Genomic DNA, 26,145 nt, shown 5'->3' with positions numbered 1-26,145 from the left:
TCAATAAAAAGTTTGTGAGTGTTTATTCAAAATAGTGCCTGTGGAATTTTAAGGGAGTGGCTTATATTGGGGCATTGTCTTTTTTTTCTCTCTCCCCCCCCCTTTGAATTTTAAAGGTGCAGCTTATATTTGGGTGTGCCTTATATTCGGGCCAATACGGTATATGTACAGAATAACATGACGGAAAGCCATCAAAATGGGAACAAGATAGAACGAGAATGCATAAAAGAGAAGCCAGTGCTCTAAATATGAAACTATAAAGTTTCTCAGGCGCAAAACCATGAATATTGCACAGTTGCCATAGATGTGAGGGGAAACATACTTTGTAGTAAAAGCCACCTATAAGACTGATTCAAACTCTATGAGAAACAGCACCTCTAAAGACAGCTTAAGCCAAATGTTATGTGGATTGCCAGGATGCACCTGCTCACTATTCATTCTTGACATCAGGCCAGCATGGGTAAATTGATTTGAAGCTGGCAAGAACAGGCTAAAGGATCATTCCAGCTGCATCTCTTGTTGGTCTTCTAGCAAAATTGCTTACATTAAAACAGTCTCTAAAAATGAGACCAACAGACAGTTGCATAAATGATGTGAGGTTACAAAACATGCTTAAGGAAAACTTACAGATGAACCAAGTTGCTTCCTGTTGTATCTCCAACAATGCTTGTATGGTTTTGGTTTTTGTAGGTCCAAATGATCTGAGAATGTGACCCTTTCATATATATATATTTATCTTTGAGAACCCCCACTTCTTGGAAGGAAAGGGGACCTTGCTCTTTTTCATAATGAAAAAAACAAAAACAAAACCCTGCTGATCACTACCTTGCAATCATGACATGTCTTCCTTGGATCCAATCAATGCCAACAGACACTTCAGAAGACAAAAAGTAGACTTTCTGCATAAGTTAGATATAAGTTGTTAACTCAACACTACGTGTAAGTGAGACACGCACTTCTGTTGTGCAAATAAAGGGGGGGGAGAATAATCTATTGAAAAGTGGTGCCCCTCCAGATGTTGGGTAACACCCATCAGCCCCAGCCAGCATGACCAAAAAAGTAGAGTACGATTTGCAAATCTTTACTGTTAGATATAATTATTTCAAAACTCACTCACTCTCTCTCTCTCTCTCTCTCTCTCTCTCTCACACACACACACACACACACACACACACACACAATCTCAGTATTGCTTAAGATGAAGGTAGTAAATGGCCACAGTGACAAATGCTTACCACAATCTAACCATTCCTCGGACTTATGAAGCTGTGGAGTCTCCAAGCAGCCCTACCAGCTGGGGAAAGAAAACTGGAAAGGAAAAGAACTTCTAGAAAAGGAAATTTCTTCCTTTTATTGGCCACTGGTCCACCCCACTATCACTCACCCTCATACAGACCCGCCTCCCCCCCCCATGCATATATGCATATGCATATGCACACACCACACACACACACACCAAATGCTCCGCAGGCATGAACTCAATCAAGGAGAAAAGGGGATTGGCAAGCGCAGAGTTTCCTTTTCCCAGACTTTTGCTCCAACTCCAGCCACATTTCCACTCCTAGCTTCCTGTCTGCTGCATCCTCCCCCTCTTTGTGAGTGGTGGAGATAGTAGAATTTGGATAATGGCCATAGCTATTTGTTTTCAAAAACCTGACTGCTTCAATCTGCTCGAGTCACACTTTTTGAAAAGCTATTTATAAGTGACTTATTGTGCCAGAAGGTGGATTCAAGCAATGCAATGTGGATATACAATATCAATACCCCAACATGCATGTGTGGATGCACATCTGATGTACACAAGTATTTCCTGATTCAGTAAGCGATACATGTATACTTATTTGGATGTTACCAGCTGTTTTGGGACAGATATCTGGGAAAGTATATGGAATTCATTTGCACAAGAGGTAGTGATGGCCACAAACAGGGCACTATGTTCCCATGGAAAGGAATGAGAGGCTGAACAGAAGACCCATGGATTCCTCTTGAGGTACTGAGGATATGTCATTCAGCAGTACTAGCTGCTGCCAGTGTCACATCCCCTCCCCATTGCCAACTTACTCTGCAGCTCAAGAAGTAGTGAGATGTCAAGAAAGGAAAGGAAAGGAAGATCTGCAGTCTCTCTTCGATTATGCAGAATGCATCAATTTGCTTCACTGAACAACTGCCCCTTCTACCTAGTCTCCACGTGACTGCTGGTGTCTTTCAAAATTGACATCTACTAGTTTTTAATCATAGTAGTCCTCATAGGCATAACTCCTAGGGGCTGAGGCAGTCCCCCCCCCATGTATTTTTGGAGGGGCCCAGGCCCCTTCAATTTTCAGAGGATGTTCAGCTCTGCCCCCTGGCTCCTTGCACAGTTGTGCATGCAATGTCACATTGGGCCCCTTCAATCCTCTGGAGAAGCTGGTAGTCCTCATACCACATTCATGTTTTCCAAAAGATCCAAGAGCTTTTTGTTGTTCTTCATCACACCACTGCTTTGCTTCTCCCTTTCTCTCTCTTATAGCTCTTTTCTAGTTTGACATCTTTCCCTCCTCACTTCCCCAGTACATTTATTAATGCTACAAGCACAGGGAAGTCAATGGGGAAATGGCTGCAGACAGAAAGAAGGCCTGGTTTGTACAGTCACATAAGAGCATTATAAAGAAAAGAAAAGAAGTCTGGTCAATGTGCTACGTGTACAGAACTGCTGTTTTCTTGACTCATAAATCACTCCCATGGGGGGAAAAGCTCTTAATGCCACAGAATTTAGAACCGTAAGGATACGTGATTTGACTTAAATTACGGAACTTCACTCCCTTTCAGATCATCACATTTTTCTAAAAATAAAATAAAAGCTTTACCAGATTCTGAATAATATCATGACTTCTTAAAACTGGGAAGTTAACACGAACCCACTTTTATAAAGACCATTTCAGTCTGAAAACATTAGCTTATATTGGCACTATCTGTTCTGGAATTGATTGTGCCAGAAGCTGAATGATCAATGCTGCCATTTAAGTAAAATGAGAATGGGGTTTTGGAGGAAGGAGAGAGCGTGTTCTGCTCCCCCTGCTCTCCTCCCTTGCAGCCAACAGTGACTCAGACTCCTCCCCCTCCAAGCCAGTGATTCAGACTCCTCCTTCCATCAGCTAGGGTGAGTAATTGGCTGCAATCAAGGACCAGAAAAGGGAGAGGAGAAAGGGAAAAGTGACTATGTTGTACCTATCAGATGTATAAATGATTATGAAAGTAACTGGATGTTAAATGTGAAAGACTACAGGATCAGGAGCAAAGTGAGATGATCCAAAACCAGAACCATGATTCAGGCAGTGGAATCCAGACAGAGAGTTGAGAAAAGGCAAGAAATTCTGCAGAGGGGCCCATGCACAGGGGGCCATGGCTGTTCCACCCCTCACAACATTCCCCATGACAGGGCTGGGCACCCAGAAAGGTTTGTGTCGGGGTCACGCACTCTAGGGTGGGGGGTGGCCATGAGAATGCTGCCTCAGCAGAAGCTTTGGGTGGCGCTGCCCAGCCGAGGAGAGAGGTGGCAATGCTGCACTGTGATGAACAATAACCATTAGCCACACTCATGTAGCTTGTGTCATTTGTGCTATGGGAAGCTTTGAATTTGGGACTGGAGGGTGGGTGGTGTATTTTGGCCTCTGCTGGTTGAGGGAGTGGGGATAACCTTTCCTAGTGGGTCTCAGTTGATGATACAATCACACTGTGAGCCAGGTAATGCAGAGTTAAAGCTACATAATTTGGAAAACTGTGAGGGAAAGGTATCAGCTAATTCGTGTGATAATCTGAGAAAAAAACTCAGAACCCCCATATGTTCTGCAAATTTATTAAAGACTCTAGGTTCAATGTATCTATTAGGAGCAAACTGATTTTCTTTGAAGACAGATTCTTAAAATATAGCTCTTTGCTATCTGCTATCCTAGTAGATTAAACACGCATACACAGACAAAACAAGGATAATTTGTTTCTATTTTTAGCGCTAACACTTTCTTAAACTAATAAAACCAAACAAACCTTTCTTTTTAGAGAGCCCAAACACCTTGTTCAGATAATATTCTGAGGTTTCTCTTTGTTTTCGAGAAGACAAAACAGATTCTTAATATGGTCTTTTCATGATGGTTCGTATGACATCATCAACCCTTTCTATTTAGAATAATGACTTCTTCCACACGCCAAGAGATTTGAAATTACCTGTGAAATATATTTCCCTAGGCACAGGCTCAAGAAGCATGTAAATTACCCAGCTTAATGGCCTCTGGAATTTCTGCCTCTCTCTCTTCCTCTCTCAGTCACACATTCTCACACAAATCAGATATGTTCAGAAAATATCATAGGATCCATGCTAAGAACCAGGTGAGTATTTGATGGGGGATAACAGTTGTGAGACTCAAGTTTCCCCAGGAAAACTCTGGCTCCCTTCGAGGCTAAGATAAACACACTTCCTGAGGGGTGTGTAGGGCTAGCCATATTTTACACGGTGTACAAAATAAGGTGGAACGGAAATATCCTAACACAAACAGCCAAATGTAGTTACAGATAGGTAGCCGTGTTGGTCTGCCATAGTCAAAACAAAAAAATTTTTTTCCTTCCAGTAGCACTTTAAAGACCAACTAAGTTAGTTCTTGGTATGAGCTTTCGTGTGCATGCACACTTCTTCAGATACACTGAAACAGAAGTTGCCAGATCCTTCTATATAGTGAGAAGGTGGGGAGGGGTAAATAGCCAAATGTAAATAGCTTATGTTGCACAATTCATTTAATTTACATGCTCCTAATATTACAGAATGTTAAATAACACAATATGTAGCCTCGATCTTCTTAGCTGCATAATGAAAGAGATTGTGCTGAACTCCATGGGCCATTTTAATTTGGTGATTAGTAGGGACGCTCTGTGTGTACCCCAATAATATGGTGAATTGGAGTGATTTGAATCATGATCTCATGTTCCAGAGTTGATTGCACCTAACAAGGCAGCTTGAGGCACACTGGGAACCTCCCAAGCTTTCACATTGCTCTGTGATCTCAGTTTTTCCAAAAAGTTGGCTCCTTTCTTTTCTAAGAAACAAAACCAAACTGACTGGGAAAAGGCCCATAGGTTGAGTGTTGAGGGGAGGGGGAATTTTGATGGCTATGTCCAGTTTGTAATCACAGTGAATCATTTTCTGAAGTTACTCCACTCATGGCGATTTGGGGGAGAGATACTCAAGTAAAAAAAAAAAGAATTATTTTTTTCTTCTTCACATAGGTCATAATTCTTCCCCACATTTGACTGTGAGAGCAGGGTGCAGGTGGCTGACTTAGACTACTGGGGTGGCCTTTTTCTTCTCCAATTGTTTTCCCCCCAACAGTTAAAAATCAGCTCACTGAAATTTGGCAGCCTTCATCCATTTAAAGGGGGCAGCCATGCCTGCAAGTTGCATCTAATTTGGGCAGAATTTTCTTTAAGGTAGATTTTTTTTCTTTAAAAAATAAATAAACTGCATGAATACTCCAGATGGATCTGCCTGAAATTTGGTAGGCTTAATCCACTGCGGGGAGGGGGTTCAATTGTCTGCAAATTTCATCCACTTACATGAAAAGGTTGGTTTTAGATTCCCGGTGATAGTCAATGAAGATGAAACAGAGGTTCATATTTAGCAGACTGGGTTTTGACCCAAATAAGAAATCAAATTGGAATGATATGGAGTTAATCCAGAAAATGTCCAAACTATCTCAGTTTAGAATTCCATTAACTAGATTGTGACAGTGTTCAAACTCCCATTGTTCTAGGCACATTTTATGACAAGGAATTTCATTAGTGTGAGGAGTTTCTGAGCTCTGGGCGCAGTACTGCGCCTAAGATTTCAGATTAAAACTGCAGAGTGGAAGGAAAGGAGGACATTTTTCTGCCTCCCCACTTCCAGCTATTCTCTGAAGACTGGAGAAGAGACCCTCTTAAGAATATTAGGGGGGTGGGCAGGGGAAGCATTAGACCATATGAAAAATGAACATAATATTGTAGCTGCAGTTTATTCATTTTCAGCATTGTATCCTTCTTATAAAAAAGTGTGCCTAGACATTCCATTGCTGAACCCATAACCTAGGTTTAAGGTGCCACTTAGATCCTAGCTTTCATATCTCAGTTTCTAACACTGGATTATAATTATGGTAACAACGGCAACATAAACTAAAGCTTTGCATTTCATGTTCAGATTAAAACACTACATACAATCTCACTTTTAGAATATGTACAGGTTCAAGGTAACAGCAGATGCTGAAATGGTTGTCATTGTGGAAATTTGTTGTTTTAAGTGCAGTTTTTCAAGCAGTTAAGAATTGCAGTGGAAGGAACCACAAATAAAGAAACTATATGCAAGGTACATTGGCTTTATTCCAAATACTAAACATGTAAATTGTGCACTTTCTATATTTGGATTACTAACTCTTGCAACCTTCAGAGTGCTGCAAACAAAGCACCTTAAAAATTAGAGCTGTAACAGGCTAAAATATATAAACTGTTCAGTCAGTTGTTTTGCTAACAAGCAAAAATTCTTCAGGACTTCTGAATTTCCAAACATCCACTTTTGGTGATCTTTTCCTACTCCCCTTAGTCAAATTTAGTAGTTACAGTGCAGTGTGAAATTCACGGCTTTTCCTCCATCATCAAAAGCCATCATTATCCTGTGCACCCTTACTTGGAAGCATAGGATCACTGTCACTTTGAGTGATGAACTCAGTGGGACATTCCACCCTGAGTAAACATGCATAGGAGTTTACACCACAAAGGTGCCAAAGTTCAGTTCAGTTCAAGTCAATATCAACAATGCATGTTTTAAGCCTGGGCCTTCCATAATATTGATGGGTATCTTGGCTCTGGTGTTCTGACTATAATCAGGAATATTCCATTCCTGCATAGGCATTTTTCCTGAAAAAGTATTTAATCAGTTGACAACTATATAAAATCACTAACACAATGCAGGTAGCTTTCATGGGTCATGACACCAAGCAACAATATACCTCTAAACCAAAGTACTGACAAAAATCCTTTATAACATAAGGCAAAAACAAGGCATGGACAGAAGCTCTAAAACTAAGCAGTCAAGATCAGGGTTTATACTCCATCTAAAAAAGAACAGTGTCCGGGGTTGACATCATACAGCACCTTCCAAGGCCCACGTTTCAACAGGTCCCCCACTACTTAACCCCCCCTGGCCCGCCTCCTAACTTTTGCTGCTTTTTCACCTGCCTTCTAAGTGTACAGGTCTGCAGGGAGAAGGCAATGTAGAGCTGACAGTGCCAAGGAGATTGCCCACTCCATGAGACAACCCTACTGAGATATCCCTGCCCAAGAGCCCCTCAAAACCTGGAGATAAGACAAAAAAAGTCAATGCTGCAACATAAGGTAGGGCTGCTGGTGAAAAGATGGATATAATTATAGATGGAAGTAAGTAGATTAAATTGTTCACATGCTCATCTTGGCTGCAGGCACATCCTCCACTCATCTGTGATTCCCATATGACATGGCAGACCCACTTTCCAGTGAGAAGGCCATATGCTTACTTTCCCAAAAGCTGCTAAAGAGCAGATTTGTTAACTGGCTTTTTATTTTATTTTTAAAAGATGAATTCAATGCAAATAATCAGGTTCATGCACTGCCAAAAACTGGTAGAGAGTATTAAGTCAAAGATTCCGCTCCAAAATATGTACGTATGGATGCTATGCACATACTTAGGGTGTGCATGCCCCACACCACCCCCCAAATTCATCTTGCTTTTAAAACTTCTGATGTTTCTAAGTTGTCCTGTGCTTCAGTCTATAATTTGGCTCCTAACCCACCCTGTTACTATAGCGGAAAATATAAAAAGTGTTACCGCATTTCCCACTTTGGGCCAAAGTGGATGGAATTTAGAGACATGGAAACTACTCTGGAGTTGATTAAGCATGTGAAATTGCAGATAAATAGGTCCAGGACCTTTTGGTGGGGGAGTAAAGAGAATTAACTTTTCTTTATAACTTTATTAAAGAAGAGCAATATATGATATATATTTTAATGAAGCTTTTAACTTTTTACATATCATATACTACTGTGCTTAATATCTAGAGCTCTTCACTGCTTTGCAGGCAACGTTCTGGACAGTCTCACTTCTTCCAGAGCCTATGTATTTCAAGAAACATAGGAATAATAGAAAACACAGCAATTCTGTAATTAAAAACAGAGCAACAGTGACCCGAGTTATCTGTGGCTTTGGGGCTAAACTGACTCAGAGGGTGTTTTTGACATTGACATTTAATGCAACAGGGGAGAACACCCTCAAATGGCTCTGGGTGGCCTTGCTATTGGCTCCCACACGAAGCTGATACACACCCTTAGAGCATACCCCTCACCCACAGGTGCATTCTAATTCAAAGTAGATAGTATCTCACCTTCCACAGGAAATGAAACACATAAAGATGGCACTGTACACAAGATACCACAGAGCAAAGAGCAGAATAAATCCTTTTAGCCAAGTAAAAGAGTAGTGGTGAAATCTAGACACTTCGTTCTGTCCCTTTTATAAATGATTTACAGTTCTACTTTACCTCAACAATGCAACATGAGAAAAGCAAGCAGGAGGACCACAGATGAACTCCATGTGGGTTATATGCACCCTCATAAAAGAAGATTCAACTTCTGTTCCAAAAAGCATCGAACACAGCCATATGAATATGTCATGCAAATAAGCGAAATATGACTACATTTACTGCTTTTTCATAATTATAGTTCTTTTACTCAATGAAAGAGGCACAAAAAACTATTGAGAGCACTGAAGCCCAATCTCTGCATATTCTGATCTATCCTCTCCCTGATTTGGCACTGCTCACATTCAGCAATCCCACTTTTCTTACAACTATAAATCCTAAATCTGCATTGGAGTAGTGAAACTTCAGAAGTACTCAGTATATAGAGGAGTATATTTGAATACCTGTGAGATGTCATCCCTCCAAGATAAAGGCTACCCACTCACCCATCTACTATCCCATGCACATACACACCAAAGTTAAGACCTCCATACAGAAAGTGGATTATATTTCCCCTTATAGAAGGAAATTAACACAAGCCCAACACGAAAATCCTCCTGGGAACACTGTGAAATTTAAGACAGTCACAGAGCATTCATAGATGGAGATGTGTGATGGCTGTTGAAGCTTAAATAATGTGTCTGTGGGTTGATTTATGAGGATTGTAAGTGTAAGTCATAGGTACAGACTAAAAGTGTGCCTTGCAAAAGACCCTGGGATTTCTGTGGTCTTTGGCTATAAAGAGAGACAATGCTTTACTCATCTTAAGTACAAATTGATCAAGACAAACAAGAGTCACATTCAACATCAGCTTTCTAAAACATCCTGATGATTACTTACCAAACACTGAACTTTTTCATTTAAGAACATGAGAGACTGGAGAAAAATTATTTTCTACAGCAATACCTCACAGACTGCACACTCATTCATGTGTAGGCAGATACACACTTCTTTCTGTTGAGTTCATGTTGACTCTCCTGAGGCTTCACATTCACATTCATTGGTAAGAAAGATAATACTGCTACACACCAGCCCAATCTTTGAGCGGTGAGAGATTCCAGGGGTTCCAGGCACTTACCGAGGGTTCAGGTTCCTTGGAATGAGGGTCAGCACAGAGTGTGATTTATTTACACTGAGCCTAAGATGGAAGGGCTCACAGTAGTAACAGGTCTTGCTTCTCCATTAGTCACAGCTTGGATTCCACACAAATCAAAACTATCTCACCAACTTCTCGTCTGCCTCTCTGCTTAGCTCACATACAACTACTATTATTCTTCTAACTACCAGCCAGGTGGGAAGGAGAAAGCCCCACCCATTTACCCTACACAGAGAGCAACTTCTTTGGTTGTACTAAGGATGGTGCTTAAGTGGCAAGCTAAGGCCTAGTTAGCAATGGAATCCTCCACTCAGCTTTTAACCCTTACTGGGTAGTGGGCCCCAAGAACAGGAAGGGACTCAGGGCACCACCTGACTGACCCTCTAAACCTGTAACATCACTATATATTTTACTGTCATTATAAAATGCAATCAAGCTCACAAAATTCTTAAAAACAGAATTTGGTTAAGTATTTTCCAAAGAGTACAGCACTGTGTCTTATCTGGCCCTGCAGTTGAGGGTGGGGGTGGTGCACTCAGTGAAGCTACAATCCAGATCTAACTGGCTTCAGGTTCAGAATCCTGCAGCACTCACTGGCTTCCATGCCTTCAATAATTAAATGTGGTTTCCTATGCTGTTGTACATGGTGAGCAGCTGCATTAGGTTTACCTTTGCAGTGAGATGAAGCCCTTCTCCAGAGAATGGAACCAGCCACCCTCCCCCAGTTCAAACACATATGATTTTATCTTTTCTTCCGGCATAATAAATGCAGTGTTGACTGCATGTACTCAGGATATTTTGCTCCAATGTGTCAGTATGGTATTTGGGCTGTATTCATCTACACTACAGAGTTCATTCCAGAGCAACAATGCAATAGTACAAGAAGAAGAAGAAGAAGAAGAAGAAGAAGAAGAAGAAGAAGAAGAAGAAGAAGAAGAAGTAATGATGAACATTGGGGAAGAATTTTTTCTTTATTTCATTTTTTGGATTAAATTTATTTAATCCAAATTGTATTTAATTCAGGTTTAGTTATTTCATGCTTCAAACTTTAGTTTCTTTCAGAAACTTCCTCTCCTTTGATTTGCAGGGGGTGGGGTAGAGACTGCACATCCAAAATCAATTCTGAAGGGAAAGAAGCCCACCCCTGAACAAAAAGTCTGTTGCCCTATTAACTTCATTTCTTAGAGATGTTCTTGGGCCAAGAAAAATTAAAGTCCATAGTTAAAGAGTAATTTTATAGGAACATAGGAAGCTGCCTTATACTAAGTCAGGTCATTGGTCCACCTAGCTTAGTAATGTCTAGACTGACTAGCAGCAACTCTCCAGTATTTCAGACAGGGTTTTCTCTGAGCTGTACCTGGCTGTGTCAGAAACCATACCTGTGAACTTCTGCATGCAAATCAGATGCTCTACCACTGAGCAAGAACCCTTTTCTCATGTGATATTTGAACACACTAAAAACAAAAACTTAAACTCTCCTGATTTCTTAGAGAAGGGATTTATCTTTGCTTGAGAAGGCCACAGATCTAAAGAAGCCTCTGTGTATGAAATTTTGGTATCAGTCAAACCTGTCCTGTCCTGCTGCACAACAAATTTGTAGTTCTCAGCCGGGAAAGGCTGATTATGACATCATTAAAAAGGTAAAGGTAAAGGGACCCATGACCATTAGGTCCAGTTGTGACCAACTCTGGGGTTGCGGCGCACATCTCGCTTTATTGGCCGAGGAAGCCGGCATACAGCTTCCGGGTCATGTGACCAGCATGACTAAGCCGCTTCTGGCGAACCAGAGCAGCGCATGGAAACACCATTTACCTTCCCGCCAGAGCAGTACCTATTTATCTACTTGCACTTTGATGTGCTTTTGAACTGCTAGGTTGGCAGGAGTAGGGACCGAGCAACGGGAGCTCACCCCATCGCAGGGATTCGAACCACCAACCTTCTGATCAGCAAGTCCTAGGCTCTGTGGTTTAACCCACAGCGCCACCCATGTCCACACATCATTACTCCACTGTAAATATGCCTCAGTCACAGCAGAGGATATTGGTCATGAGCCACCTTCAGATCTCTTAATTAGTAAGTGAAATACTTTTAAAACTGGATAAATAGTACAAGTGACAGATGGTCACACTAGCAGCCTGTATGTATCTGGAAATAAATCTTTTACCCAAAACTTCCTCACTTCCCTACTGAGACACCACATTGGGGGTACTGGAATTGAATGGAGTGGGTATTAAAGAACATTCTTGATAAGCAGTAGTGTTCAACAAATGTTTTCCACAGTGAAAGACATATTGAGGTCATGGAATAGTTTTCTCCCAATTTGGACTGACTGGAGACACTTGGATTTTTCATTTTCCCTATAACATGAACACCTGTGAATCTACAACAGTATATCACACTGGGAAAGCAACTTGAGAGCCTAGATATGCAGTCTGTGTTCCTGGTTGTTCCCAGCCCTGAGGTCCATTTCTTTGGTTCTCATCCAAGCATCCCAGAATAACTAGCCAGTGCCCCATACATAATATATGGAGATGAGATCAGAAATTGTATTATAAGTATTTAAATTAGGGGTTGCTGGGAAAATTTAAAACAGGGATGCAGAAAAGGGAGGTATGGGGAAGTCGTTGAAACAAGGTTTAAGAAAAAGAGGTTAAGAAATTATACATGTTTATATGTTTGTTTGTTTATGTATTGTCTTGTATTGGCTTTTTAATATATGTTGGAAAATCAATAAAAAATTTATATAAACATAATATATGGAGATGGGTAAGCAGAAGAACTCAACTTCTAGAAAACAAAAGACCCATACTCTCAAAACAGCAGGAAGTATTATATTGCTCTCCTTTCTATGGGGCTGGTGGGGTAGCACTCGGGATACCTGAACTTCCTCTCTTTCTTATAGCATTGATTGTTGTATCTGTGTTTTCTTGAGATATAATATATATTGCTAAGAAAATGGGGGGGGGAGTTCTGGAGTCATTCATGAAAGCAGTATCAATGCCAAAAATTCTAAAATGCGTGTAAAGACTAATAATGGCTGTGTCTGAAATCCAGAAATGCCTTAAAAAGTATCAGACAACTCATTTTGGGGGTTGTGAACTGTATTTATTTGTTACTATATATGGGAGATCCAAAGATTTGATGGCAAGCATTCTGCTTTATCTGAAGTCTGAATTCTCTTCACTGAAGAGTCTTCTTAAGATACAATGTGTGCCACTTAGCATTTTCCTTTCTACTCATGTGGGTGAATCCACAGCCAGTTCCAAAGGCTTCAAGACACTGAAATACTGTGTGTCCACTTGGCACAACAGAACTGATTCTTTACTCACCTGATGTGGGATTCCATTGAGTTTCATTTAAACTCTTAAGGTCACTCAAGGAGCTGTATTGAAGGGCTAGCTTGCCATCAAGGTATCCAAAGCTCAGCTCAGCTCAGCTGTATGTGCCTGGGGGCAGGGAAGGATTATCAAGCAAATGACAGGCCAAAATAGATTGGGTTGTCCAGCTCGGCTGGCCACAAATTGTGAAGGTCTGCTTTTAAATCATCACAACTTGTGTGTGTGTGTGCACGCACACCCACACCTTTGCAAAGGTTTGACGTTCAACATAATGTTTCTTTGGACCTTATTTCATTACAAAACATTGTGAACCAAGGTTCATTCTTCTTCACCCGCCATTTCTTATCAAAGTGCTTGTAGCACAGAAAGGGAATGAGAAGACTCAGTTCACCAGGAGTTTTTATTAAAGGTACTGTGGTGAACATTTTCCAGTACATGGAGCAGTATGATCAACAATGGAAGGCACATACTAAACACCAAGTAAGCAAAACTTTGTAGTGTACTGCATGACTAGTTCCCAGATTTGAAAACAAACAGGAAAAAAATCAAATCAGAATGAATATTCCATTAATCATTTCCAGCTCGGCATAGATCTTAGGAAAAAAGCCTCTGAGGTAGTGGAGTGATTTGGCTTTAAATATGTGAGGATGTATTTACATACTACTTTCAACTGTATGTTTCAGTCTGTTTTATTGTGGCTCACTACAGTCCGAATAGGACGTGGGTGGCGCTGTGGGTTAAACCACAGAGCCTAGGGCTTGCCGATCAGAAGGTCAGCAGTTCGAATCCCTGTGATGGGGTGAGCTCCCGTTGCTCAGTCCCTGCTGCAACCCCAGAGTCATCCGAAAGTGGACCTAACAGTCAGTGGTCCCTTTACCTTTACAGTCAGAATACATGGCTGCATGAGCAGCAAATGAAGCTTTTTTGTTCTCTCCAGCAGCCCTGTAAGACAGGCCACTATTCTATCTGCAAACAGTAGTTGAAGATGAAGCTGTGAGAGATTTGTGGTTGAGGTGGGACCTAAAGCAGGAGCTTTTTGGCTCACAACTCATGTTTTTAGTCCCTACTATATCCCAGTTCTCAAAATTATTATCACAACCCTACACTGCCTACCCTGGCATACCTCTTCAATCCTATTTTATTATTTATTTATTTCACAACAATTTCTATATTGCTTGTTTGTCATAAAACCTTCAAGAAGTTTACAAAAAAGATTACAAAAAATACACACTGGTATTGAACAGGGATTGCATCCAGTGCTATCCAAGTGAGTGAAATGGACATGCTTCTCCTCTCCTCCTGCCTTGCATTCCCCTCATCCTACCAAAATCTGCTCTGAAGGATCTCCCAGATACCTGGAGCTGATTTTTTTTGGGGGGGGGGCTGCAGAGAGCTGCAGGAGGGGAGGAAATCTTATTGCTTCATTAGCTGTCAACTCATGCAAGTTGTGTGCAAAAATATTGAACACTGAAAAATATTAATTAATTTATCTAATTAATTTATTTATCTAATTTATTAATTAATCTAATAGATCCATAAATATAAACCACCATTAGACTCAATTATTCCTTTTTTGCTTTCAAAGTTCACCTTCAAATATATTTATGAGCCTAACAGCCTAAACTAAGAGACAAAAGATTGATTGATTGATTGATTAGTGTTCATTGAAGAACCTATGCTGATTTTCCAAGATGCCAGGCTGCAGGAGCTAATTGATGGTGAGCGGATGCATGGTTCAATGTGTTCCTGCAGAACACACCATAGATAACCAACCAACTTTTCTTGGTTATTTGCTCCAGGTGCCGACCATTTTGATACATTCTGAACTCCATGAATAAAATCGCAATCCTCTTCTCACCTGCCAGAGAAGGAAGCATTTTTATATTAAGCAAAGAACTGTGTGGATAATTTAAAATGAGGGGAAACTAAAGTATCATTAGAACTATTTAAGATTTTGGCAGTAATTTGATTCATCAGTTATTTCTGTATTGATTTAATTTTCCGAACGAGTCACATCTAAAACAAGCTTGGATGGAAGTTAAAAGAAAGGAGATTTAATGGCAAGGTAAAATATTGCCTACCATTTTTCCTGTCTATCTTCTTTCTGTTTGTGCTGCATAACTGACTGCCAAGACTTTCAGCAAGCAGATAGGATAATAGCTTTTAGTGGACCATCTTCAACTTCAGTTGATAAGAGTTTACAACCTTTCAGGTTTCCACAAAATGCTCCTTCAGGCAGAGCCAAGATTCTCACAGATAATACTCATAGGAGTCTCAGAGTGCTTCAGGGAGGACATGCCTTTATTAAATACAATGTCCTTCCAAACTGTGTTCAGTATAGACTAGGAACATACTGTGTTCCACAAATTCTGAGATAGATCTCTGCAGACCATTCACAAAGGGGGTGCTAGCCATGGTGCTGCATTTTCCATACACTCTGTTGTGAAAGAAAATCTGCATAAACATAGAATGTGGTTTAGACAGAGGCCTACTATTGAGGTCCAATCCTTACTCTAGATCTACAGTTCCTGGAAGACTTCTAAGTAATTTGTTAAGCCTTAATGTGCTGCTCCTCGATGCTAGATGGTTGAATGGTATCATCACCACAGTCCAGGATTTAATCCTGGGTGAGAATTCCAACCTAGGTAGAGGATGGATTTAACCCATCCTAGCTGTGCTCATCAAGGTTCCAGGAGCAGTATAAATATCTGCCATCTTATCCTTCAGGACCATTTGGGGGGTTGGGACCTAGAGGCACTGTTATGCAGTGCTTCCGCTCCTTCTGGGGGTGTCCAGAAAGTGGTGTTGGGGGATGAGTGTTCGGACCCCTGGGCGCTCACTTGTGGGATGCCTCACGGCTCTATCCTATGCTTTTCAATATCTATATGAAGCCACTGAGAGAAATCATCAGGGGGTTTCAGCTGGGTGTTCATCAATATGCAGATGATACCCAGTTCTATCTATTGTTTAACTTGGAACCAGTGAGGCTGGTGAATGTCCTGTGTGAGTGTCTGGAGGAGGTTGGAGGATGGATTGTAGTTAACAGATTGAGGTTGAATCCCAACAAGACAGAAGTACTATTCTAGGCGACAGAGGGCAGGCAGGTGTGGGGGACTCCCTGGTCCTGAATGGGGTAACTGTGCCACCAAAGGACCACGTGTGCATCCTTGGGGTCAATTGGGGGCACAGCTGTCCATGGAGGCACAGGTTAATTCTGTGTCCAGGACGGCTGTCTACCAGCTCCACCTGGAATGATGGCTGAGACCCTACCTGCCTGTGCACTGTCTCACCAGAGTGTTACATGCTGTAGTTATCTCCTGCTTGGACTACTGCAAGGCGTTCTACATGGGGCTACCTTTGAAGGTGATTTGGAAACTACAACTAATCCAGAATGTGGCAGTTAGACTGGTGGCTGTGAGTGGCCGCCGGGACCATATAACACCAATCCTAAAGGATCTACATTGACTCCCAGTACATTTCTGAGCACAATTCAAAGTGTTGTGCTGACCTTTAAAACCCTAAACTGCCTCAACCCTGGATACCTGAAGGAGTGTCTCGCAGACACCGTGATCCAGCTCTAAGGGCCTTCTTAGGAGAAGTGAAGTTACAAGAAACCAGGCAGAGGGTCTTCTCAGTAGTGGCACCTGCCCTGTGGAACACCTGCCCATCAGGTGTCAAATTGATAAAGAACTACACAACTTTTGGAAGACATCTGAAGGCAGTGCTGTATACTGAAGTTTTTAATGTTTGATGTTTCATTGTGTTTTTAATATTTTGTTGGGATCTGCCCAAAGTGGCTGGGGCTGGGGCAAGATGGACAGCATATAAATAAATCATCACCATCATCATCATCATCATCATCATCATCATCTATTCTTTGTCAGTGGTGACAGCTACCAAATCTCACTTCTCTGACACCATTACATCTGCTCAGTGTCATCTAGTGGAGCCTCTCCAGTGGTAAAAGGCTTTCTACAACTTGGTAAAGTCAGGGAAGTGAAGGAACAACTCATGAACCACTGTGACTGTTTTGAAAGTTTTCACAGGTAAAATCACTTGCATCAGTTCAGACTTTGATTCTACTTTTGAAGCAAGATTGGAGACAGATGGTGCTATTGTGCTGTCTCACCAAGCTTTCATGGATCCCTTTCAGGTTGCTGGTCCTGAAGATGTAGACAGAGTGCATGGAGAAGTTAGACCAAGTACATACAGTATATGCTTGACCCTTAACCATCTGGTTTGCTGCAAGCAGCAAGACTGGACATTTCTCAGTGGGTCTTAAAGGTAGTCAATGAACATGAGAAGAGCCCTAGTCCAGCATCCTGATCTCACAGTGATCTTTGTTTTACACGTTTATATTATATCACCCGTTTTCAAATGTGTGATGCCTAATATCAGACAAAACCTCACACAACATTTCTAACTGCCATTTTTTTAAAAAAATGAATACTATGCATCCTATAGGAATAAATAACTATATCTGGGGTGGGAATTGAAGCAAAGCAACAAATAAGCCATACTGCCAGACAATAGGATAAACTAATAAAGATCTCACATTTATGGAAAGCGGTAGGTACAAAGCATATTCATTTCCTTAATCAGAAATAGCTCTCCAGCCTTTGGAAAATTTATTTCAAATACAAAAGATAACCAACTTGTTTAAAGGTTACAATGCTGATAACAATTTATATTTTCTGTCTCTGGTGAAGTGGACTCTAACCCATGAAAGCTTATGTCTGAATATATTTGTCAGCCTTTAAGGTGCAACAGGAATCTATATTGTTTTGATTGAAACAGACCAACATAACTGCAGCTTTGGAATTTGGATTTGGATTACTCCGCTCTGCTCCCGCATAGTTTAATTCCTAGTAATGTCTTGTATAAGTTAAATGTGGACTCAAACATGAGAATAGCTTCTTAAGTGATCAATTGTTATACAGGATCCTCTTTCACTCCACATCAGCCTCCACAAGATCCTGCTTCTATTTAGTACCAGTTAGCCAATGCTGAAAAGTATTTAAAAGAAGAATCAGCATCAAAGAGCAAAGCCCTTAATCCCATCTGTGTACACAGGCATACCCAGTCACCAAAAGCAACTTGTCAATCAAGTGCATACCACCCAACATGCCCAAGTGAATGGGCCTGTTCCAATCTCGGATTTTGCTTTTTAAATCTCGATGAGAAATTCTACGTTAGACAACAGGCTGAGCCAAGCCTTCCTTAGCTCAGCATAAGATGATTAAAACCATGCTACCCAGGAAGAGAGAGATAATATGAAACACCAGAGGTTTACTAGGGGACAGAACTAGGAACTGATATGCAAAACCACTGTGAATGTTTAAATCATATCTGAGTCGCAGCAATCCAAGTGCAAATACTCTAATCATTCTGCATGCTGCAGGCAAGACAGCCTGCTGTAATGGGAGGCAGCTCTAGAAATAGTTATGAAGGCTAAGCCCTTATACTTGATAATTTTATATATATATGTATTACATCCGTGTGGAGAGAGAAAGAGAGAGAGGTAGTAATTCAGCAGGAACAATCTCTAAAAGTTAAGAGTGTTTCTAATTTTAAAAGCTCAGTATCATTCTCAGCTGTGATACAATATCCCCTCAAATATTCCTTCAAACCTCTCTTCAAAACCCACCTTTTCCACAAGGCCTTTGGCTTAACCCCATAATCTTCATTGTCAACTCCAACATAGAGAGAGCAATGTACAAAATAACAAAAAATTACCTTATACTCAGAAGACCAAGAATCTCTGCAAAATTTGACCTGTTTTATCAATACAGTTTAAAAAAAAAAAATTCAAGGGTCATTACAATGAGGTTTGTAGATACAAGAAGAGAGGTTTTTAAGGAACATCCAAGCACCAAATGGGCAAATTAAAATCTGCTTATTTGTATTGATTTGTAATATCAGCTAACACAGCTCCCCCAAAACGTATGTGGCCTCATGTTATACTGCACAGTCTGGATAAATCCCTCTCCCCCCTGTCTAAAATAGTTATAAATTACTTGAGTATTCTTACTTGGCAAAAATGAATTACTGTATAGCACACCTGACAGTCAGTGACTTCTACAACTGACACTGCTAAAGGAGAGCAGATAAGGAAACACATCTTGTGCCATTCAGTTCTATTTATGTCTATTCAGAAATGAGTCCTGATGAGCTCACTTGGTTTTACTCCCAGGTGAAGTACGTGCGTACTGGAACCACGACGCCCATTTCCCCAATAATTAATTCATGCTAAAGGTTGAGAACAGATCTTGCAATAATTCTAACTTCTTGTGTATGAGAAAGTTATTTATAAACTATATTAAGTTAAAGAAATCTGAATAGGAACTACAACTTGTATAAGTACAACAAAGTAATTCATTTTTAATTAACCGTGTTATGTTCCGAATTCATTTTCTAGGAAAACACTGACACAGAATGATTGAGAGGTTGGGCTGTTTTAGTGATCGTTCACACAGAGAGGGAAACTGGTTATTTCTAAAGAGACTCCTTGCATGAGTAAGGACTACTCATTCAAACAGGAAGGCTGCAAGTTCAAACCCTAAACATTTAGCAATGAACAAGTGTTTTGTCTCCCTCACTCCAGGCAGAAACCTCTCTGAACTTTATATCCCAGTGGAATTTGTATGCATGTTTGGCAGGGAAAGTGACAGAAAGGGAGCCCTGCCGCTAAGTCTCAGGGGTCAGTAGTGTGTGGAGGCTCAGCTCCAAAGGAAAGAAGGAATGTAACATGGAACCTCCAGAGGAGAGGGAGAGGGAGGGGGGAGAGAGAGAGAGTTGTGGTGGGCAAAGAAATAATGCAGGAAACTTAAAAGGGGAGGAGGGCACCATTAGGGGCTGCAAACCATTGTAGCAAGCCATAATGATTGAAAATAAGGACTGAAAAGTGTTTCACTATGGAAAGAACCCACATTGCATCTTTACATGGGTCTTTAAGCAAGCATTCAATGCCAAGTATGTCCTTCAGCAGGTCACACACATTAAAAATATTTTTCCAAGTAATATTGCTAAAATATGTTATCATAGTTGTACCAATTTATTATAATTGAAGCCCTCTGAAGGATTCAATCTAAACTATTGTACCCGAAATACCAATGGGATGTTAAGGTCAATGTGACCATTATTATTGATTTGTGTCATGAAAACATTTCTTCGCTGAAAGAAGCAGGTGACAAATGGACACACTGACAACTTCCAAGCCCCAAGAACAGTGATGTTTTGTGCCTCAAAATGCTGCATTTCCTGCAGCTACCATGATCAGAAATGTCTAGGAGAATAGGCTCCCAATGAATGTGGCAATCTCCTCAGCGGCAAACCATTTGCTACTGAAAGACATTTGATATGTTGCCTCTCACCTCCCAATCTCATAGTAGGATGCTTTCCAATCTTTGGTCTCAGCAGACTGGAATCAATTTGTCTCAGTTCAGGCATAACAACAACAATAGAGCCATAGATGCTGCATGCAATGCAACTATCAATACATTAGTCATTTAAAACTCCGCTATATATACCTGGGCTGGAGAGTTTGTGTGGGTGCACCTGTAAGCCATAAAAGACATCTGTTTCTTCCATGACTCAAATTAAAATTTCAATATGTATTTTTCTTTTTTTTTAAAAAAAAATCCCACTTAGAAACCAAAAACCTTAAGAACTTCAGCAACCTTCATTCCACTCCTAAGAAGATTATGTTAGGACCCTCACGCCAACAGTTTTATATAAAGAAGTGTTGGAGGGTGGGGGGAGAGAATGCAGAAACTGATGAAGCCACAGCAAAGAGGAGTTTAAAAATAGAAATTTGCTGCTGCCAACATTCGTACTGAAGTCGTAGCTATTTCAAACACAGATATAGGTGTAAACAATGGAGCACAACTAAATATGTTCCTCACTACTTCGTGTGATATTTCGAAACTTTGCACATATTAACAGTTCTCCAGCGAAGTGTTAACGCTAATATATTGTCCTGTTGGTCTTTTGCTTGTTTACAGTTGCTTAAGTGCTTCTTCAGCACTTAAGGAAAGGGTTTCTTAGGTATTGTTTAAAAAATGATAAAGGAGTTATCTCGGTCAGGCATTTTGGAACACATAGAGATATGGTACACACACAACTTCACCCCACCACTTCGGAAGGGGTAGTTGGCTAGGATCCGGAACAGCGCTTGATTTGTGCCTAAGCCTCTGGGCGAGCGGGAGTCGAGGGAAGAGAGAACCTGCGCGCTGGCCAACTTCTCCCATCCGCCCCAACTAAAATGGGACCCCCCTCCCCCCAAACGTCCCCTCGACATCTGAGTAGCCCTGGGCAATGCAGATCGGCTGCACTATTTCTTTAATAAATAAATAAATAAATAAACAAAAAACCCTAAGAACAACTGAAGTAGTATCGCTGCAGGTACTTGGAGTGGGACAAGTGCCAAAGCAGTCGCCCCCCGGCAGGCAATCCGAATCAAGTTGCGAGGCGAGCTCCCGTCAGCCAGCCAGCCAGAGGCTGCACTCGCCCGCGGCGGAGGCTGCTGCTGCTGCTGCTACGACTGCCAGGTGCCTGCCTGCCTGCCTGCCTGCCTGCCCTGGCAGCCTACATGGGTGAGGGGCTCTCACTTACGTGTACTGCTGGGGAAAGCTGTAGCCATCCGCGGCGGGAGCCGAGAGGACGAGGCACAGGATTATTTGGCTGCACAGAGCCGGGACGATGCAAGATGCGCCGCAGGTCTGAGCGGAGAACGCCATTTTTCCATTAAAAATTCAGCGGCGGCACCAACTCTTCACCCTCTCCCCGGCGGCGGTGGCGCTGGGCTGCCAAAGACACCCTCCCCGCTCGGGCTGGGAACCTGCGAGGGGTTTCTCTGAGGGACCGGCGCCGCTGGATCTCCTCCGGCTACTCCAGAGAGGCGCAAGAGTCCAGTCAGTCAGCTATAAGCAAGTGGTGGCGGCCGCAGCCTCCTTCCCGCCCTCCGTCCCCACACTCAAATGCCACGAGCGGGGCAGCTCTCGGGAGGCTGAGGCGAGAGAGGAGGGGGTCGGGATAGCGCGGCTGGGGCTCCCTACACAGCCAGCCAGGCGGGTGGCGGCGGCGGTGGCTGCTGCTGCTGCTCGCTCCGGCCCTCACGCGGCGGGCTCGGCTCCGTTGTGGCAAACACTGAGCGAATACAAACTGCTACTTTCCCTCAAATAGGCGGCCAACCTGCCCAGCCTCCTCCCCTCGCATCCCTCCTCCTCCTCCCCCTCCTCTCCGCATCCCTCTCTTCCCGCCGCCCTCCCCTCGCTTCGGAACGCTCTCCATCCTCGGCAGCCACCACGGCGCATGCTCCCGAGACAGCCGGCGCCTGGCGAACCAGCGTCCTCTCAGCCTCTGGACCTTTCGCTGGGCCCAGGCGGCCCGAGCTGCTGCGCGCGCCCCCCGCCAAGCGTCACGCACTCGCCCTCGCCTGCTCGTGGCAGCAGGGGGGCTGGCGCGCTCGCGTGCCTTTGCCGCCAGGGCACGTGCGAGGCAGTCGGTGCAGCCACATTGGCCGGGTCCTATTAAACTTGCGCTCCTCTTGACCCCGCATGTGCTAGCGAAGCGGATTTCTGTCCCCCGCCCCCACCGCTTCCCCCTTCTACAACTGGTGCGTACCAGTTACCCCAGCCTGGCAAACTCTCTCGGTGTGTAGGCAGTTTAATGCAGGTCACTCCGCTTGAATCTGCGCCCAGCTCTTCTCCCCCACCTCTCTAACGCAGGTAGCGCAACAACAATTATTGGTTGTTAGCCGCCCTGAGCCCGGTCTTGGCTGGGGAGGGCGCGGTATAAATAAATTATTATTATTATTATTATTATTATTATTATTATTATTATTATTACCCCAGGAGTACATCCACTGTTTTGGACCGTGAAAGTTAACACCTGCCAATCAAACTGACTCATCAGCTGCGAGTTCCTCTAGGCTGCTATTATAGGAAATTAAATTGGGGCGGGGGCAGGAGAAATTCTGTACAGTGGTACCTCGGGTTACAGACACCACTAACCCAGAAATAGTACCTCAAGTTAAGAACTTTGCTTCAGGATGAGAACAGAAATTGCGAGGCAGCGGTGCGGCAGCAGCGGGAGGCCCCACTTGCTAAAGTGGTGCTTCAGGTTAAGAAAAGTTTCACGTTAAGAACGGACCTCCAGAACGAATTAAGTTCTTAACCCGAGGTACCACTGTACATAATTTGAGGCCGATCCCTGAGAAGGTACAACTCAGCAATTCGTCGGAGCTATACCATTTTAGGAGTAAAAACAAAAAAAAAGTTTTTCTTCCAGTAGCACCTTAAAGACCAACTAAGTTAGTTCTTGGTATGAGCTTTCGTGTGCATGCACACTTTTTCAGATAACCCTCACCAAATTTAGAATTCGACGAGATTCCTGAAGCCTAGAGTTTGGTTTGGCTAGTTTTGATTTTTGAAACTGGTTACGAATTGAATTTTAACCAAACATGGACAGACAGAATCCTCCAGACCTCATGGTGACCAATCTCAAATATGTTCCTGGGTGTACTTTTGGCAGCTCCCCTCATAATGCATTAGTGAGAAAATACCAGGTTACCTGCTTCCACAGCAACTGGCGACATAATGCTCCAAAGGCTGCATGTACACCTTAACTTTGAGAAGTGTATTCTTCTACCATCTCAAATTTGTATTTTGAAATATACTGCAAATTTGCCTATTTTCCGATGTACCTTGTTAAAAATACCATTCTCAAATGTGACACCCCCCCCCCCCCGGAATTTTAAAATGGAATATGGGGAAAATGTTGTGAAAGGTAGGAGTTGATTTTAGTGGGCAAACAGGTAGAAGGAACACAGTGAACGTTCTATTCCATACAGTCTAGCAACTATGCACAAAGAGTGCATAATCCCGCTGATTTAGTGGTACATGATTTTCAATGTACCCAACGTAGGACAACAGTTCTATGCATGATTCTGCTTAAATAGCTCCCAATAGGGCTTATTCCCTACTGTAGGCCACTGCAATCCTAAACACACTGAGTGGAGAGTAAGTTCCACTGAACACAGTGGAATTTACTTCCAAATAAGACTGCTTCAAGTTGTGCTGTTCAGCTGCAGTCCTATGAATACTTACCTGAGAGTAGTTTACATTGAAGTATGTGTGACTGAAGGTGCTTCTAGACCTGCTTATAGTGCATTCATCTTTGCGAGACTAGGTGACATTGCATCAAAGCAAGAATTATCCCCCACTTTCCACTGCATTTTCCCATCATCCCAAAAAGTTCAATCTTTTGGCAAAGGGAGTTTGTTGTGAAAGACTACCCAACCAGCTATAATTGTGTGATGTCAATTTGCCAGTATGTGATTGAATCCCACCCCAAAATGGAAGTTCCCTCACTTCCAAATAGATATACATAGGATCAGGCTGTAATGCTGATTTAAAAGCTTTGTTATTTTCACCAATTACACATGTGTAATGCTGCAACTGATCTAAAAGCCTTGTTATTTTAACCAATAAACAATGTAAATGGGCAAAGACACATAGCTTCACAGTAAGAAGCACATATATCCTACATATCTTGCTGATTTTCTAGTCCTGAAATGCTGCATTTATTAACACGACAGACTGGCTACTTTGATGAGATTTTCTCTGCTGGATTCATAATTTTAGGACTCCGTGGTAGAGATGGGAGGGAACAAGAAAAGGGGTTACCCAAGCTGAATATATAGCCATTTAGCACACATTTAAAACCGGACAAATACAAACTCTTCAGGACCATTAGTGTTTCCAGCACGAAAAGTAACTTAGAAGACTCAGTGCAAATTAATCCCATAGAGAGAGGGGGAAATAGCAATGTACCTATTTAATAGGTATAGTTGGAGGATATAAGAGTCATTTCACTGTGGCCTACCAAACAAACCCAGTACTCTAAGGGATTCCCCTTAAATGGTGCAGCCTCAAGAGTCTGCCCTACATATTGCCAGAGTCAAGTGTTGCTTCTGGAAATATATGTGTAATTTCTTAATTTTCTTTTCCTTTTTTTTTTTTTTGCGGGAGCTCAGCTGAATGAGTAGAAGCATGACAATGCTCTATCTACAAATTAATGCTGTTTGTGTGAGTCAACAAAATGAGTGACAAAAAAAATCGCATTGGGTGGCACTTTCAAAATACTTTTGTGCTGGGCTGCCTTAAACATAACTTCTGTTTAGAGTGTTAAATCTTGCAGTATCCTGAGCTTCACTTGTCACACTGCATTGTATACTGAGTATATAAACACCATAGGCTTCTTCCACAGTGGAAGGTAGCTTGTATGAAGACAATGTGAAAGGTATTGTTTCTACTCGTCATTTGGGCTCCATGTGATGTCATCATGTCAAACATTTGTAGAAGTTTTTTGAAACTTTTGTACTCCCTACAACAGGAGAACCCTTTGTTCCAAGTATCTAACAAAGTAAGCTACCCCAAATTCTCATCATGGGTTCTTCTATTACTGGAGTCTACTATCACCTGTTCTGACCACTACAGAAGCTGACCACTTGCTGAAGCTGAAGGAAGCTGTGGTCCAAAATACCCTAGAGAGCAGTACATTGACTACCACTGCTCTACGCAGGCTCCACAGCAGCTCCTAATGCTTCTGTGCATGTACATCTTATACTAGTCACTCTGCGCATGAAAACTATAGTTGCCATGATTCAAGAGTGTCCTGGAATACATTAGGACTTTAAATCAGGCTTTGTTGCTTGTTATTTATATGATTAGATACTTTTATATGCATTGCTTTTAAATTGTTACCTGACCCAAGCCATTGAGGTGGGAGCAAGGCTAGAAATCAAACAAATTAAACTAACACATTACCTTCTTTGCCAGTCTTATTTTCATAGACCACTGGGATAACAACCACTTCATATACTAAAACTGGAAACATATTCCATAATATAGTGCGGCATATGGGGGCCATTATAATGCTTCAAATAATTTTAACATCAGTATGTGTTCATGTGTATTTTTAAGTACTTTAAAGTTATTTGGAAGACTTTTCTCTTTGTAACCTGTGTAGTCTAGAGTACCTGAGTATTATATTGTCCTGAACTCCTTTGCCTACTTCCTTGCAAGTCAGTATGTCAAGTCCCAAGTTCTACAGCCAGGAAACACGGTCCAGGGTCAATGCATGTATTTGAAGCCCAAATTCC

General features: G+C 42.0%; 1 protein-coding gene across 4 annotated transcripts in view; it reads right to left on the bottom strand.

Annotated features, from left to right (window-relative positions):
• Positions 1-22,234, bottom strand: part of CACNA2D2 (calcium voltage-gated channel auxiliary subunit alpha2delta 2) — a 513,451-nt gene extending 491,217 nt beyond the window's left edge. For all 4 annotated transcript variants that reach the window (XM_083603285.1, XM_083603286.1, XM_083603287.1 and 1 more), the window contains exon 1: positions 21,594-22,234. In XM_083603285.1, the coding sequence (XP_083459411.1) occupies positions 21,594-21,718 (125 nt within the window). In that variant the 5' untranslated portion in view covers positions 21,719-22,234. The remainder of the gene's footprint in view (positions 1-21,593) is intronic.
• Between the last annotated feature and the right edge of the window lie 3,911 nt (positions 22,235-26,145).

The sequence above is a fragment of the Podarcis filfolensis genome, assembly GCF_964270895.1.
Source record: "Podarcis filfolensis genome assembly, chromosome: 2".
NCBI lineage: Eukaryota > Metazoa > Chordata > Lepidosauria > Squamata > Lacertidae > Podarcis > Podarcis filfolensis.
The sequence above is the reverse complement of the archived record's forward strand: the minus strand, read 5'-3'. Positions and strand labels throughout refer to the sequence as shown.